This window comes from Suricata suricatta, chromosome 11 (genome assembly GCF_006229205.1).
Source record: "Suricata suricatta isolate VVHF042 chromosome 11, meerkat_22Aug2017_6uvM2_HiC, whole genome shotgun sequence".
Taxonomy (NCBI): domain Eukaryota; kingdom Metazoa; phylum Chordata; class Mammalia; order Carnivora; family Herpestidae; genus Suricata; species Suricata suricatta.
The window spans coordinates 39,263,462-39,281,282 of NC_043710.1; the positions used below are offsets into that span (position 1 = coordinate 39,263,462).

At 46.8% G+C, this 17,821-nt stretch overlaps 1 protein-coding gene, 1 long non-coding RNA gene and 1 pseudogene across 2 annotated transcripts; 2 read left to right on the forward strand and 1 right to left on the reverse strand.

Annotated features, from left to right (window-relative positions):
• Positions 1 to 697: 697 nt before the first annotated feature.
• On the forward strand, positions 698 to 3,501 carry LOC115306958. The gene is made up of 3 exons (XR_003915506.1): positions 698 to 858; positions 1,247 to 1,359; positions 3,187 to 3,501. It is a non-coding gene; the product is annotated as an uncharacterized LOC115306958 (long non-coding RNA).
• Positions 3,502 to 10,424: 6,923 nt separating this feature from the next.
• On the forward strand, positions 10,425 to 11,295 carry MRGPRX2 (MAS related GPR family member X2). Its single transcript, XM_029957570.1, has one exon. It carries the CDS (start codon positions 10,425 to 10,427, stop codon positions 11,265 to 11,267), a length of 843 nt encoding a protein of 280 aa, XP_029813430.1. The 3' UTR covers positions 11,268 to 11,295.
• Positions 11,296 to 15,450: 4,155 nt separating this feature from the next.
• LOC115272938 lies at positions 15,451 to 15,591 on the reverse strand (annotated as a pseudogene).
• Between the last annotated feature and the right edge of the window lie 2,230 nt (positions 15,592 to 17,821).

Here is a 17,821-nt window from a genome sequence, read left to right on the forward strand (position 1 = left end):
TTGCCAAATGCAGACATGTGCTCAAGGAAATGTTAATTTATGTTCCAAATATCTGAAGACAATCCACCTCTGTCTCTAGTCAGTAGAGACAGAAGCACAGGTTCTTTCCAACAGAAGTCAGCACAGAAGAGGGGGGAGAGGTACCAGAGGGAACAGGGTCCCCAAGTGTCTCCCCTCCTCCTGTCTCACGTAAAATCTTACAATCCCACAGAGAAACATTGTTTAATTCTCAAGGTCCTAGAAGAACCACAAAGCATGACAGTGTGTGGTCGGCCCAATAGGAGGGCCAGTCTGACTCACAGGGCATCTGGGCATCCTGGGGAGCTTCCTAGGTGGGCTGGAAATCTCTTTTGCCCCACTTCACATACCCAAGGCCCACCTTTCAAATTTAGCCATTGCTGTGGCAACCTGCTGTACACTAGTTGTGCAGAAAATCTCCTGCTTTCTTCCAGTTCATGCTGTGTGATTCTGGGCAATTCCTTAACCTCTCTGGGTCTCAGGTTCACCATCTAGAAAACAGGGATGGTAACGGCATCATATGGTAGTGAGGATTATATGAGTTAGTACAGATAACAGTGCCTGGCACAGAGTAAGAATTATTTTTCAAAAATAGGCATTGTTATTATTTTAACTGTCATTATAATTTCATTTTTATTCCCACTCTAACCGAGAACTGGTGTTTGAAGCCTGGGCTGCTTAGTGCTGAATCTGCCAGTTTGGACCTGGACTCCCCATGGATGGGGATTGACATCAGCCCTCGGGCCTGAGGGGTGGGAGAAACGGGGCAGGAAGGACAAGAATTGCCATTTACTGAAGGCACAGAATCTCAGAGAATTCTTACAACACCTCAGAGAGAAGGTATTCTTACTGCTTCCTTTTTAGATGTGAGGGAACCAAGACTCAGAGAGGCTGGAGGGTTCGTCTGAGGCCAGGAGGGGCTGGCCAGGCCTGGCCCACCGAGGTGGCACATGAGGCTGCAGAGGTGGCAAAGAAAAGGGTACGTTTCTATTGCTACCTGACTGACACTGTCCAGGAAGAAGAGGGAGGTGGCAGCCAGGTGCTCCCAGCCCCCTCCCCCTGCCGACAGATGCCACAGGGGGTCACCTGTCAGGGCTCTGGGGGAGGGAGAGGGCGAGCACTGCTTCCCTACAGTACAACAAGGGGCTGGACTGCAGATGAGGTGTGTGGGGAGGAGGAGGCCTGGGCGAGGAGTCAGGACCTGGGCAAATTCCGGTACCCAAAACAGGGCCTGCCAGGCAATGGGTGCTCCATGATTACTGCTGAACAAGTGGATGATGAACCAGCGATGAGTAACATAGGCCCTGCTCTCAGAGAGTCTCCAACCTGGAAGACACACTCGTAAGTGTCAGCGCAGAGCAGCACGGGCTGTGTCAGACACGAGGGTTGTCAATTCAGCCCAGGTTTGTGAAGTCAGCCCAGGAAAGTGCCCCCTGTGAACTGGGATAAAATCTGAAAAGGGAACTTGAGCAATCCAAAAGGACGGGAGGGATTCCAGGAGGCAGGGCAGGGGTCTTCCACACAGAGGCTTAGAGGCAAGGACAGTTTAGCATTTAAAAGGCATGTGAGATACAGTGAGATACGGTGTCAGATATAATGTGTGGGAGTGAGATATGGTGTGATCCTTATATCTTGGAACACACTTCACTCTAGCCCCTCCCGTTCCATTCTCCCACGGTGTCAGGCTAACCTGTACAGTTATCTGTAAACTGGGCATGTGCCCAGCTCCTCAGTGCTGGGTTTCTAAAGTCCAGCCTCATATAAGGGGCTGGTTTAATAAGGAGACCTGTCAACTCCCAGGCCCCAAGGGTCGGCCCCATCCCGAAACCACAACCAGGCCTGGGGCCAAGCCAGCCCTCAGGGAGCTGCAGGTTTAATCTGAATCCCAGTCTGGGACAAGACCTCTGACCTCCTCCTCGGTGCCCATCCCGCCACCACAGTGTTCACACACGCCCTCCCCACTGGCTGGTGGCCAGGCCAGCTCCTCCCTAGCTAAATCCCACTCCCTCTCCCCACCCTGCCCTGGCCAAACACTGACGGAGGGAGCTGAGAAAACCAGACAGACAGGCCTCACCAGGTGGCAGCCAGGCCGTAAGGAATCAAGGAAGAAGAGGGTGACATGGAGGCCACTGGGGCTCGCTGAAGCCAGAAAGATGGGGAGGAGCTGCTCTCTGTTGGAAACTAGAGAGAGAGAGAGCGGTACGCCTCCCCAACAAATGTTCCTGTGAGAGTTAAGAGAGTTACAGTAGCCATAATGATCCCTTATGTCTTTATAGGGCTTTACAGTCTATAGCCTGTGTTAACACGAGGTATTATTCTAACAGAGGAGCAGCCATAGGAGCAGAAGCCGGGGACTCACCCTCAGTCACACAATAGCAGGTGGAAGGTCCAGGTCCAGGCCACTGCTCTGCCCCCACGGTGTGCTGAGTAGCTTCAGACCCTGCTGACCTGGGGGACTTAGAGGTCAGGACCAAGTTTCAGAGGCCTTGTGGGATTCCAGGGAAGGAATGGCGGGATAAAAGTGATGATCATCATGTTCATGTTCTTGACCGTCAAAGAGCTTTTCCTACGTGCTAAGCACTCATTTGAGTCTTTGAGTACTCAGGCCAACTCTCTAGGGGGACATCCCCATTTCACTGAGGTAAATGAGGGTTAGTGAGATTAAACAACTCAACTGTTAGTAAGGTTCAGTTCATTCATAATGATTATTAGAACCGGGATTTGAGACCAGGAAGGACCATTCCAGAGTTTGCTTTCTTCGACACCCCTACACGGCCACCCATGAATAACCATCCAGAAAGAACACGGCTCCCCTTCACTATCGGCTTTAAGTTGGACCTCTTCTCAAACTTCACTTACTGCGCCCCCTGCAGGCCAGCCAAGGGTCATATGAGCCCCACAATAATCATTGACTGCCACCTAGTGGCGCCATGTGGAATGTCACGTTTTTATCCTTTCATCAGATTTTTGTGATGTTTAATCCTTATCCCTAGTGCGTACAACAGTGCCTGGTACAAAGTAGACATTCAATAAATATTTATTGAATGAACTTAAGTGATCCTTAGAGGACAAAGGAAATATCAACTAGGAAAACTAAAGCATTGGTTGTCCCAACTTTTTCATTCCTAGAAGTTCCCCAGGCCCATGTTTTATGTTTTCTGACAGCAGATCTGAAGGAACAAAGGACCAGATGGAGAAAGAAGCTGGCTCTCCCCAGTCAGATGGACCTGACTGCAGGCATCCGTGACCACACCACTTCGAGAAGCCATGGAACTCCCATCTCGATGATCCTCTTTCTTTCTGAGGAACTAGCCCTTGACTGAGCAAGAGCAGGTTGACCTAATATGCAAAGGAATGAGAAGAAAAGAATTCAATAAGCCTTTACCTTCCTTCTCCTCTAGTCCAGGAGAAAGTCAGCTCAGGGACACCTGGGTGGTTCAGTCAGTTAAGCGTCCTGACTCAGGTCATGATCTCATGGGTTCGTGGGATGGAGCCGTGCATTGGGCTCTGACCTCCCAAGCCCGTGCGTGTGGGATTCTCTCTCTCTCTCTCTCTCTCTCTCTCTCTCTCTCTCTCTCTCTTTCTCTCTCTCTCCCTCCTCTGCTTATGTGTGCTCCCCCCCCCAAATAAATAAATGAACATTTTTTTAAAAATCAGCTCAGAGCTGCCTTGAAGCCGGAGGTCCTTCCTGGAGCCCCCGACTCTGGAATGAACTTCTGGTCCTCTGGCTGGGGAGCGCCCTGTAGAAGTTGCTGGTTTACTTGGCGTTATCAAGAGCCTGAGAAGCCGTGTGATTTCCTTTGCAAAGACTGTACACACCATAACTGGCGGACTCACAAGGGAGTCTCCTGCTCCGTGCCCTCCTCGGCTCCCCCCAGATGGACTTCTCTTTCCTTCTCTGAAGCCTTGTGACCGCTCTTCCCCCATCCAGCCAGTTCAGGCCGACCTTGATCCCTTTCCCCCAGCGCCCCATGGCGCGGCCACTATGCGTCCACCGTCGTTCTAATTACGCAGCCCTAGTCTTCCAGCCCAGATCAAAAAGAGACAAGAGATTGGGGAGGCCCGCCCTCCAGCGGGGTGTTTTATAGAAAGGATCCTGTAACCCAGTGACCTTTCTGTCCTCGCTCCCCACCCCAGCTTATTCTGCTTCCGCATTCCTGGACTCTGCGGTGATTCTGTATGTCACCGTGGCCTGCTCCCCCATCCCCTCAAAACGCCGATTCCCAAATCATACAGTAATTGAGAAGCAAATCTAACCCAACTACAGCACACGGACTGTGCTTCTTAAATGTGAAAACTTCAAAGGAGACTGTATCCTGTCACCTGTCCTTTGCCTCCATGTAGGTTTGGTCTCCTCGTGGCAGGTGTTTCTCATAGTTGGGCTCTAAAATCCCCTGCCTGGACCGACTTCCCAATCCTCACATTTTCAAGTGATTTGCTCAGTTGCTACTTCACTCACGCTTGCAGACACAAATGCATACGCTTTAGAAATACTTGCTGAGCGCTGGGGTCAGGCAGCGTCCAAGGCACTCAAAGCCGTGCTCATTATTCTCAAAGCACTCACAGCGCAATAGAAGAGAAGTGTGTCCTTGGATGCTTAAAGTACTTTGTGATCAATGTTTTTATAGGGACGTATTTGTGGCTGTATGAGCAAAAGATAGACCCAAATTAATTTAGTTTTAGCAAAAATAGACATTATTGGTGCAAACAACTGAGATTCAGCAAGAGACCCTGGCTCCAGGCATGGCGGGATTCAGGGTTCAGATGATATCATCAGGACACCCCTCCCCTTCCCCGGCCTTGTTTTCATGGCATCTGCCTGGCTTTCAGCTGCTGGAGATGCCTCATGGAGCAGAATGAGAAAAGGCTCAGGAACAGGGATGGGCCACACCCTCCCAAAGTGTAACTGTGCAAGTTATAGTCAAATTAGCTACACACACATACCCACTCACCCTCTCTCACACACACACCCAAACTATACAACAAAACTGTTCTTTATAGGCACTTTCTAAATGACATTGCCCTCCATCCTCTACTCTAATGAAAAGAATTCATAACGCAAGATTTGGGGCCAGGGAGGGGGCCTAGACTGATGAGTTTATCGCAGTGATGAAAAGTGGAGTCTCTGGGAGCCATTAAGGACCTGACAGATTACTTTGGGATCAAATCTGGCCTTGGAGAGAGCCCTATCTGAGGTCTCCACTCTCCCTGGTACAGAACAGGTCCAAGGGGGTGGGGGCAGGGCACATGAGGGAGAGAGGCCTCCACAGGCACCAGGGGTTTCTTAGTTTTAGGTTCATCACAGCTGGAAAGCATCTCATTTTACAGATGAGGAACTGAGACCAAACAGGTTCCACAATTCATAATTATCAAATCGGAAATACACCATATGTTAAGAAACGGCATAAATAGTTGATGTTTTGTTCACATATACCAAAACATCATGCAGTTGTTTTTCTTGTAGAAATATGGTGAGAGATTTATATTTTCATTTGTATTCTAAATATTCTCCTCTCTGCAGCCTGTGGGGCTTTTCTGAAGCACAGAGCTGATAAAGTTACTTCCTTGCTTAAATTCTTTCAATGGATCCCATTTGCTCTCAGAAGGAGGATCATATTTCATAGTATGGCTTCTAGAATACAGAGTTTTAGGGCAATCCAAAGGTCAGAAACCTAAAAGAAGAGCCCCATGAAAAGTTGGGACCTCCAAAGACTAAACCTTCAGTGTATTTCCCTTAGTGAGAAATAAAACCACCAAGAAATTGCTTGATCAAGCTTGGCTTCTCTTTTGAGAAGAAAAATTCTCTCTCTTGAGAACTTGTAGCCACAAGTCAGTGTCACAGTGTGGTCCTAAAGCTTCAAATGACAGAGGAGGTTTCTGGGGACATCCTGAAAGATGAAAGCCGTGCTGGGAAGGTGCCCCCAGTCAGCTAGCGAAAGAAAGCACAAGACCTCTCTGGAGGATCTTAGCTATAATTCAGGCCTCAAAGAACTCCTACAGCTGAAGTCCCAAGGAAGGTAAACAGCTCATAGTCAAAATTCACAAATACAGAAAGAAACAGGCACCATATGAAAGTAATAGAAGAAATAATAGGCAGTAAAATCAGATATACATAGACTGCAGCCCTGGAATTATCAGAGAAGCATAATATTGCCATGGCTAATAAGGTTAGAGATGTAAAAGAGGGAATTGATAATGCGAGCCAGCATCAAGGGATGAAGAAATGACCAAGCAAATTTGAAAACAAAATCTTAAGTAGATCTTCTAGAAAATTATACCACAAAAAGTGAACTTAAAGTTCAGTGAACGCATTAAAGAGAAGATTAGACACAGTGGTGAAACACTAGTAATCTGGAAGACGCATCTGTACAAATTATCCAGAAAGTTGCCTAGGACACAAAGAGATGGAAAATAAAGAAGAACTTAAGTGATGTGGAAAACACAGAAAAAAGAAACCTTAACATGTATTGAATTAGACTTCCAGAAAGAAAAAATAATAAAAATCATCATAAGAATTAGCAAATATCTAGTACTTACTGTGAGTCTCTATTCTAATTTTTTTCAATGTTGTATTTATTCTTGAGAGAGATAGAGACAGAGCATGAACCAGGGAGAGGCAGAGAGAGGGATACAGAATCCAAAGCAGGCCCCAGGCTCTGAGCTGTCTGCACAGACCCCAATGCGGGGCTCGAACTCACAAGCTGTAAGATCATGACCTGAGCTGAAATCAGATGCTCAACCGACTGAGCCACTTATTGAGCCCCCTTGAGCCCCTATTCTAAATTGTTACATAATTAATCCACGAATTTTCACAACAAACCTATAGTTTGGGGTAAATGAATAAATGAGTAAATAAATTTTTCTGATTGTCTTAAATGCTTCATGGTTAAATTTTTAAAGGGGGTGGCCAGAAACTCAATTCAGCTGCCGCATGGGCACATGAACAGAAGCCATAAGTGCTAAGGCTCTAGATGATTTGAAAATAATCTAGCTAACAAATATCATGCTGTGGCCTTCACTACATGGTGGTAATACGTGCAGTGCGCTAAATTCCTTATCTTTCATAAAGGGAACTTGATACACCCTGTTGTTGGTATTGACAAACCAAAAGCAGAAATGCAGTTTCATTATACAAAGCTATAACTGTAACATCTAAAAGAATTAAGAATGGAAACTGGAGGACACCTGGGTGGCTCAGTTGGTTAAATGTCTGACTCTTGATTTCGGCTCAGGTCATCAGCTCATGATCTCGGGGTTTTGAGATAGAGCCCCACATTGGGCTCCATGCTGAGTGCGGAGTCTGCTGGAGATCCTCTCTCTCCCTCTTTCTCTGTCCCTCCCTGCTGGCACACTCTTTCTTTCTGGAGGAAGAAGAACAAGGAGGAGAAGGAGGAGGAGAAGAAGGAGGAGGAGGAGATGGAGAAGGAGGAGAAAGAGGAGAAGAAGGAGGAGGAGGAGGAGGAAAGGAAGAAGAAGGGAAACTAGACATACTGGTTGCTACTGAGGAAGGCAATTAGGAGAGACTTCACTTTTCACTTCATACACCCCAGTGTCATTTAAAATAAAATGAATGTGCAACATTGCTTCTGTGATTGAATTTTAAAAAATCAAGAGGAGCCTGACTGGCTCAGTTGGTAGAGCATGTGACTCTTGATCTTGGGGTTGTGATTCAAGCCCCACATCAGGGATAGAGATTATAAATAAAAACACTTTAAAAAGATCAAGTGAGGAGCGCCTGGGTGGTTCAGTCAGCTAAGCGTCCGGCTTCAGCTCAGGTCATGATCTCACGGTTCGTGGGTTCGAGTCCCACATCGGGCTCTGTGCTGACAGCTAGCTCAGAGCCTGGAGCTTGCTTCAGATTCTGAATCTCCCTCTCTCTCCGACCCTCCCCTGCTCGCACTCGCTCTCTCTCTCAAAAATTTTTAAAAAAAACATAAAGATCAAGTGAGCCAGGCCATGCAGGGCCTTGAATGCCAAGCAAACAATCCTTTAGGTACAGAAGCCCACACTGCTTGGTGGTTGGTTGACTGACCAGGCTCACAGAGGGCAGCAAAAGGTTCCCGGACGGCCATTCCTCACAGGGTGGGGGACCGGATGGGGCAGGATGGGGACAGGCTGAGATAAGTGGTTGGAGTCAGGGCAAATGAGAAACATCTCGTGAAGTTTCTTGTTTGACACATCTCCAGGATCTCATTGGCCACTGTCCTTTAGGCAGGAAATCAGGGGCCACTGTCCAGCATTTGATAAGCCCCAGGCAGTCACCGGAGCTCACTCGGCTGCTGCAGACACCTTCCCTTCCAGAGGGGAGAGAAACATCCGCCACTGCTTGACCATCTCAGGAAAGCCCTTCCTTTCCTACCTCTGCTTCCAGCAAGAAAAATGGTGCTCCGGTAAGAGTTTAGTCAAGAGCTATCTTCTTTCAAAGGCTATTTTGTTTTCTTCCTCTTAGTCTATGTGCTCCTGAATTCATCTTAAGGTAGGACAAGCTGGAAGCCAGGGGCAAATCAGGAGACGGGAAGCTCCCTCAGGGTCCCATTGGGTGCTGGTAACTTGGACTGTGGGAGAGCCCAACAGGTCCCACCAAGTCCCTTTTGCCTCTTTCCTATCTCCCTATTCTCTCTCTCTCTCTCTCTCTCTCTCTCTCTCTCTCTCTCTCTCTCTCTCCAAACATTCAAATCTGCAACTATGGAGAGGTCTATTTTGCTACTTTTCATTTAGGTAGCAAGACAGCATGCTGGCCTGATATCCCAAAGCTAAATTGTTTTAATAACCTTAGCTTTCACACATTTGCTTGCTATTCAGAGGAGGGGTTTTTTGTTTGTTGGTTTGGGTTGGTTTGGTTTTGGTTTTTTGGGATTTTTTGGTATCCTTGTATCTGGCATTGTCCCAGCAGAAAATGTAGGGCACAATCTAACAGGGTACTTGAGGAGAGTTTAATGAAAGGTTACACAGGTATGGGCCAAGCTAAGGGAAATCTATAAAGGACGCTGACTTAAGTCCCCAGAGATAAGGCCTGAAGGGAAACGGGAAGAAGTTACCAGAACCCAGGAGGACTGTGGCTATAGGGGTCGTTGTAGCTATGCCTGTAGGAAAGGACCACCAGACAGGTGCTAAGTCCTCAGGCAGAGCAACACCTCCACGGCCAAACCACAGCCTGGTGGACAGAGAGAACCAGAAAGTCACAAACCCCCGGTCACCCTCCTCCTGCTCTCCAGCTGCTGTCTGCATCTCCCTTTTGCTGAAAGCAGCTAGGACCCAGAGACAAAGGGAGCTCATTGATGAGGACGATGAGGACACCGAGGAGGGTAGAAGAGATGGAAATGAGACCTGATGGCAAATGGAGAAAATCCATCTCTTCTTAGAGCCTCCTCACAGCTAATATTCCCTGGGACTTGGTCTGTATGATTGGGCGAGTTTCTCATTGTATCTTCTCAATATGTTTGTTTGTTTGCATCTCTAACTGGTGTCACTTCTTCGGAATAATCTCTCACTATCATCATAGATGCCTTGAGAATCGATTTCAGTTTTGTGGGTTTTTTGTTTTGTTTTATTTTGTTTTTTAAAGGTACGACTACACAGGTATTTGTAAGCACTTTAAGTTTATGATTTTGGCTGCGCTAGAAAGAAATCCATTGTAAGAGTAACCTACACTGTGTCTCCCACAACAGAGCTGGGCACTGGGGACACACTAATGGACAGGAGGAAAGCATTTTCTGTCCTCATAGAGCTGACACACTGGGCCATTTCTGGTCAAGAGGCTTGGCCATACTCATACCTGTCATAGAAGAAGGTGACGGTCCTTTCATGACCCTAAATCACGATCTCCTTTCTGGGGGATGGACCACTCTCAGTCCCTGAGACTGTCCACAGGTTACGTCTGAGTCTTCCAACCTCTTGGTCTTAAGAGAAAATCTCAGTCCCAGGCAGAAGGAATGCAAAGCTCAGAGTCCTGTTGTCATCACACACAGCCTGTCCAGACTTTTCAATTCCTGCCTCTTCCAGACCCGGCCTGGTCTGGGAGGTTGAGTGGAGATGTTTGAGCCATAGAATAGTCCCATCTCAGTAGAGGATCCATGTTGTGGTAGAGAGAGCCCAGGCTTTAGAGTTAGAGAGAACTGGTCTAAATCCAGGCTCCAGAACTTCAAAGCGGCCTTCCGCAAGTATCATTTTTGCAAGGTTCCATTTCCTTTCACTCTAACATGGAGACAGTAATCCTCACATAGCAGGGTGGCCCTGAGAATCACTGAACATACAGTGGGTGCTCAAGTCTTGTTTGTATTCCCAGGAACACCAGTGGAGGGGCTCTGAGCCTCGACCCCACTGCCCCAGCCTGGGAGAGCACCCTCACGCCAGTGAATGGAAGTGAAGAGGTAAACTCTGAAAGTCCCCAGGAGGAAATCCTGATCATGACTTTGCTGAATCTCATATTGGCCCTGGGCGGGCTGGTAGGAAACCTGACTGTGCTCTGGCTCCTTGGCTTCCGCATGCGGAGGAACCCTTTCTCCGTCTACATCCTCAACCTGGCGGGAGCTGACTTCCTCTTCCTCTCCTCCGAGACTGTATTTTCCCTGAAGGAACTCATCAACCTCCACTCCGTGCCCTTTTCCATTCCCAGCTCTTTCACCACCATGTGGACCTTCGCCTACATCGCGAGCCTGAGCATTCTCTGTGCCATTAGCACCGAGCGCTGCCTGTCAGCCCTTTGCCCCATCTGGTACCGCTGCCACCGCCCAAAACACACGTCAACTGTGATGTGTGGCCTGCTCTGGGCCCTGTCCCTGCTGCTGAGCATCCTGGAAGGGCAGTACTGTGGCTACCTGTTTCAGGATTCGGACCCTGGTTTGTGTCAGGCATTTGATTTCATCACCGCCGGCTGGCTGATTCTCTTATTTGTGCTTCTCTCTGGGTCCAGCCTGGCCCTGCTGACCCGACTGCTGAGCGGCCGGCAGCGGCTGCGGCTACCTCGGCTCTATGTGACCGTGGTGCTCACCGTGCTGGCCTTCCTCTTTTGCGGCCTGCCCTTCGGCATTCACTGGTTCCTCCTATTCTGGATTCGGGGGGGCTTTGATGTGACCCTCTGGTATCTTTTTATGGCTGCACTTACCCTGTCCTGTGTCAACAGCTGTGTCAACCCCGTCATTTACTTCTTCGTGGGCTCCTTCAGGCAGCGGTGGCCCCGGCAGCGGAAGACCCTCAAGATGGTTCTCCAGAGTGCTCTGCAGGACGTGTCAGCGGGGGACGAAAAGTGAAGTCAGCCTTCCTCAGGAAACTCTGGAGATGTCGGGAAGCAGTCTGGCGTTCTGATCCAGAGTCTGCCTCGGTCACATAAATGTGGCTTTGAGAACCAACTTTGTCCCTATCAGTTTGGGAGGTTTTCTTGACTTCTCTCTACCTCAGGCTCCTGATCTTAAAAGCTTGCTGTTGTAAGATAAACCTCATGGTTTAGAGGATATCCTCCCTCGAGAATACTGAGACAGTACCTGTCAAACAAACACTGAGCGTCGCGGCTCGGGACTGCCTTCCCCAGGGCCTTCACACCTCCCCAAGCTTTCCCAACGCTGGGGTCCACTTTTGAGGAGCCCCACCTTCAGCACAGGCTGAAAGCAGCGCAGGAACGGTCTGAATTTCTTTGGTCGCTGCACTTGGGAGGGACTGGAAGAACATTCCACGACAAGTTGGTGTGGTCAGCATCCTGCAACCTGCCTCCATAAAAACTGAAAGAATTAAAGAGGAGTCTAGGCCCCAAGAGCAATCTTCCTTGATTTCGGTAGGCCCTACAATATATCCCTACCTTAATGAGTGTTTATTGAGTACAAGACTTAATGAATGAATAAACAATGAATTTTTAAACCAACCCTGTGCTAAACACCCATTTACCAGAATCGAGTCACCATCCATGAGTTCTCCCTTCGCCATTTTCAGTTTGTGCAAGCGAAGTTAAGTTGTTTTTTTTTCTCCATGATATTTTATTGTCACATTGTTTTCCATACAACACCCAGTGCTCTTCCCCTTAAGTGCCCTCCACCATCACCACCACCTCTTTTCCCCCCTCCCCCTCCCCCTTCAACCCTCAGTTCATTCTCAGCATTCAATAGTCTCTCAAGTTTTGCATCCCTCTCTCTCCCCAACTCTCTCTCCCTTCTCCGTTCCCCCTGGTCCTCCATTAGGTCTCTCTTGTTTTCCTGCTAGACCTATGAGTGCAAACATATGGTTTCTGTCCTTCTCTGCCTGGCTTACTTCACTCAGTATTTATAACTGGATAAATCAATGCTGAAGCATGCTTAAGGTTTGAGGTAGGTCCTCTTGCTATGATTTCCCGTCCCACGCCCTCTAGCAGAACCCCGTATGTATCCCCGCACCCCCACCAAAGAGCCCTTGCCCTGGCTCTCCCTCCCTGGAGCTCTCTGGTCCTTCATGGCAAAATGTCCAGAACACTAGACTGTGTTCTCTGAGGACAGAATCTTTGTCAGGTTTACTTTTTATTCTGCAGATCACATTAGTTGTATTCATCTGTTTACAGACAAATTCTTCTACAGTTACATGCTCCATAAAAATAATGTTAAGTTCAAATGTTGCATCTTTTAAATAATTTCTTAGGTATTTTTTAAAATCGAGGTAGAATTGGAGAGTGATTGCACAGATCATAAGTATGCAGCTCAGTGAGCTTGGCAATGGTATACACCCACATGACCCGAGTCCCAAGCAAAAGAGAACAGCTTCATCACCTCTGAAAGTTCCCTCCCATCCCTCTCACATACTCCTCCTGCCCCAGAGGCAATTTTTATTCCTACTTCTATCACCAAAGATTAGTTTTACCTGACCTTTGGCTTCGTATACTTAGGATCCTTCAATGTGCTCTTTTGTTCCTATCTTGAATCACTCAGCACAGTATTTTTAGGATTTACCCAGGCCACAATTGCATATGAGCGCTAGCTCACTGTGTGAGTGCACCGGTTTATTTTCATACGGATAGGTATCTATGTAGTATTCTCCCACTGGCTGTTTTGAATAAAGCTACTGCGAACAGTCTTATTCAAGTCTTTTTCTGAATACATGTTTTTAACTTAACGTGAATTTGCTGGGTCACAGAAAGATGTATGCTTGACTCCGAGAAACTGCCAAGCTCTGTTCTCAAGTGGTTCTGCCCTTGCACGTTCCCACCAGCAATGTCTGAAAGTGCCAGTTGTTCCAGATCCTTCTTCACAAACTGCCAGTCTTTTGAATTTTAGTTATTCTAATGAGTGTAAAGTGGTAGCTCCTTGTGTTCTAATTTGCATTTCCAAAGCGACTTATCAAATCGGCATCTTTTCCTGTGCTTGTTGGCTACTTGTATTTTTTTTTTGAAGTGTCTAAGTTTTGCCCGTTTTTATTAAGTGTTTCCCTTTTTCTGTTGTTTATTTGTAGGAGGAGTTTGTGAGTCTTTCTTAGTTACGTGCATTATAAATATTCATCCTGTTGGTGGTTTGGTTTACCTATTCCTTTTTACTTTTTAATGTTTATTTATTTCTGAGAGAGACAGAGAGAGAGATGGGGAGGGGGGAAGGGCCAGATCTGAAGCAGGCTCCAGGCTCTGAGCCCTGAGCTGTCAGCACAGCGCCCAACGCATGGCCCAAACCCACGAACCTTGAGATCATGATCTGAGCCTAAGTTGGATGTTTAACCAATTCCACCATCCAGGCACCCCGGCCTACTTATTTTTAAAGAGTTTTGTATTGTTGAGCACTTTCAGATTTCTGGGAAAATTTCACAGGAAGTAAGGAGGAGTTCTGTCTACTCTCTCCCCACCCCCATTCCCTCGGCCCCCAGTTTCTCCTTTACTAACATCTTCCAATAATGTGGTACATTTATTAAAATTGATGCGCCAACATTGATACATAAACTGAAGTCCATAGTTCACTTTAGGGTTCCCTCTGTGTTGTATAGCTCAATGGATTTGACAAATGCAGAATTCATGCATCTATCATAATAGTATCATATAGAGTGGTTGTCTGCCCCAGAGATGAATATGTAGGTGGAGGGTTTGTTATTGTTGTTTCTGTTTTTACTTTTAATTGCATTTATTTTATGTAGAATTTATTCTCGGGCCATAAGTTTTTTGTTTCTTCAGCTTCTTCTGTGATATCTTGTTCTTCTGTCCAACTTCCTGTTTTGGTTTAGGAACTGTGTGCTCTTTTTCATCTCAGGGGGAGGGAGAGCTCATGTATGGGTTAATTGGACCATGAGCCCTATAAGTTCTATGCTGTATCTAGGGGGGCTTTGTCCACCTGGCTGTGCTCAATGACCAGAGAATCTACATCTACACCCTTAAGTTCAACATTACTCTCTGCATTTTTAAGTATGTGTGGTAAAAATTCAGCAGTCTTTTTGAGCCTTGTGTCCAGCCCCACCTTTTGACCCGGGCCCACCTACCAACTCCACCGCTGTTGCATTGGAAAGGCACATATTGCTTGTGCAAAGTGACATCTTTCAGATGCTTGGTGGCTTTTCAGATATGCCTACTCTTGATGGCCTGGGCCTTTTCACGTGTGTTCTTAAAGGGACCACAAAGATTTGAACCTCTTGATTTGCATGGTTTTGTGAGGTTTTCTAGGTCAAGTGAATAGTGGAACATTTTCAGAGATCACCTCAGGCTGCTTATGGGAATTATTATTATTATTATTATTTCTTCTGGTTTGGGTTCTCTGTGCTACCTGGATCTATGGTTTGGTACATGCAAACAATTTGGAAAGTTCTTGGCCATTATTACTTCATATATATCTTCTGTTCCTTTCTCTCTTCTCCTTTTGATATTCTCATTCTATGTATTTTTTTTTTTTTTTACTTTTTGTAATCATCCTACAGTTCTTGACTATTCTATTCTTTTTTTTTTAGTCTTTCTCCTTGATTTTCAGCTTAGGAAGTTCTTATTAACTTATCTTGAGGCTCACTGATTCTTTCTGGAGTTTGATTTGTTTGTTTGTTTGTTTGTTTAGTGATTTATCACTTACATAAAACACCCAGAGCTCATCCCAACAAATGCTCTTCTTAATGCCCATCCCCTCCAACAACCTTCAGTTTGTTCTTTGTATTTAAGAGTCTCTTATGGTTTGCCTCCCTCTCAGTTTTTATCTTACTTTTCCTTCCCTTCCCTTATGTTCATCTGTTTTGTTTCTTAAATTCCACATATGAGTAAGATCATATGATATTTATCTTTTCTCTGACTGACTTATTTCATTTAGTATAATACCTCTAGTTCCATCCATGTTGTGAGGCTCACAGATTCTTTGAAAAGCTATAGCTAGTCCAGTCAATGGCATTCTTCACTTATGTTACAATGTTTTCATTTTTAGCATTTCCTCCTCCTCCTTATAGTGTTCATCTGCACTTGCATATTGTCCACCGTTTCCACTAGATTCCTTAGCATATTAATCACAGCTACTTAATTCCCAGCCTTATAATTCCAAATCCTCTGCCATTTCCTGAATTCTTTACATCTTATATAAGGAATCAGTTGATCCTGTGGTTAATACTGACAAGTTAAACTGATAAGAACAGATACTACACTTGACCTTAGCCAAAAGGCCGAGAAGAGGGGGGAATGTAAGGACGCAGGTCTGAATCAAACTGACTCAATGACAGGCTTCCAGTATCCCCTCTGACCTTGGAGGTCTAGGTGGGGGGTTCTCAGAATCATTAGACAATAGAAGGGCACACATTGCCCAAGGAAGGAGGGACCACCCTTGTAACACCCAATCAGAAAAGGCCAGCTAACCCCCTTAACATTTCTAAGGGCAGGCCTAGAGATAGAAGCTATGCCCTAAGTGAGGGTCCTGGGACCACTCTGTAATTGGTCAATACTTTAAATGTTGTGATTGGGTCTCGCCAAAGGTAACAATGTATATGGTTAAAGTTGCTGTCAATAATATTGTATAATAATGATTGGATCACTATACCTATGTCACAATTTCCTTTAACACCCCCTTCCCAAGCCCATAAAGGCCCTACCCCGCCTTTGTTCGGGGCTCTCCGCATGGATCCACTGCGTTGGTGAAGTCTGTGAGCCCGAGCTTATAAGCCCATAATAGTAAAGCCCTTTGCTTTTGCATGCATGAAAAAATAAAAATACTAACAAGTTAAAAGACAGAAGTGTTACTTTACGACTCAAATACATAATTGAAAAGAGTCTAGAAGAAAAACTGAAACAAGTTATTGCTTCTGGAGAAGAGCACTCAGGAAGACCTTTATTTATTTGGTACTCTTCTACATCAATCAGAAAGAAAATGTAAACCTGCATGTGTCACTCCTAGCACAATGAAAAAGTGTGGGACAGGCCATGGAGGGCCTTGAATGACAAGTAAGGAGGGTGTCTTTATTCTCAGTTATAAAGCCTCCCAGTGCAGGCTCACATGGCATGGCATGGCTGCCCAGGCACACAGCTGGCAGCCAGAGACCACAGAACCCCACTCCTTTGCAGGCTTGGGCACTGGATGGGGTGGCAATAAGCAGAGATTGGGAGGGAGGAGTAGAGCCAGATCAAATGTCAAGAAACATCTCATGAGGCATCATGACTCAGAGAATGCCCCACTCTCACATGGCAGCAGATCCTGTACAGGAAATCACGGGGCTGCCCAGCATCTTGATAACACTTTTGCCCCTGCACCAGGCTTCACCGCTGCCACCGGCACCTCTCCAGGGCAAAGAGGTGTCCTGTAGCGACGGTCAATCACAGGGCAGCACTGGGCAGCTTGTCACCTCTAGCCAAAAGAATGGAAAAAAGGCGCCTTTATCAAGTCTTTCTTTCCAGAGCCACTGTTCTCTTCTTGCACACCCATGAACTTGATCTGGGAGAGTGGTATTCAGTGAGCCACAGGGCTCCAGCAGGAAGACAGGAAGCATGAAGCACCTTCTGGCCACTCTGGGGGCTGGCAGCCTTGACAGTGGAAGTCTGAATTGGTAAATCCACATTGTTCCCCTCGTTAGACACTGGTCCCATTCCCGCCTCCATCCCAACCATTCAGATTGTGCTGTCATGGTGAGAAATCTGTTCCTTTCCTTAATTTAGGGAGCAAGATTGGGAACATGCACACATCCCAAAGCCAAAGTGCTGTGAATAACCCAGTCATCTGTTTTACTTGCTTTTTGAAATTTATTTTCCTTTCAGTCTCTCAAGATGGCAGCAGAAAACAGATGGCCTAAGATGGGATAATCCAGAAGAGTTTAGTTAAGGGACGCTTTATCCACGTGGGCAGGTTTAGAGGAGATTACATGGGGCGGTGACCAGTACCCCCAGGGGAGAGTAATAGCAGGAACCTTAACGTCACTAGGTGTGAAAGACCAGAACCCAGGAGGGCTGTGGCTGTAGGGGTCGTTGTAGCGATGCCTGTAGGAAAGGACCACCAGGCGGGTGCTAAGTCCTCTGGCAGAGCAACACCTCCGCGGCCAAACCACAGCCTGGCGGACAGAGAGAGCCCGAAAGTCACAAACCTCCAGTCACCCCACTCCTGCCCTTCAGCTCCTGTCAGCCTCTCCTGTTGGGAGCTGTCTGAACTCACCGGCTGAGTGAAAATTCTGGTGAGGGTACAGCAAGTTTGCATGGTCTCTTGCCCTCAGACAGCTCCCAAAATCTACCCTCTTGTAACTTTCATTTCTGCTTGGGCACCAAACCTCAGAGTGCTTTGCTGATTAGTGTCAGGAGCAGCCTGTCCCCATGCCCTGTCCCTGAGGCATGATTGCACCTGGTCAGGGAAAAGATGAGTAAACTAGACACATCCTATTGCAACTAAGGCAAGCAACATATAATTTTTCTCCGAGCTGAGCAATTAGC

Bases quoted from the DNA above. Each gene is read 5' to 3' on its own strand.
- MRGPRX2 (XM_029957570.1), top strand. From the start codon at position 10,425: ATGACTTTGCTGAATCTCATATTGGCCCTGGGCGGGCTGGTAGGAAAC.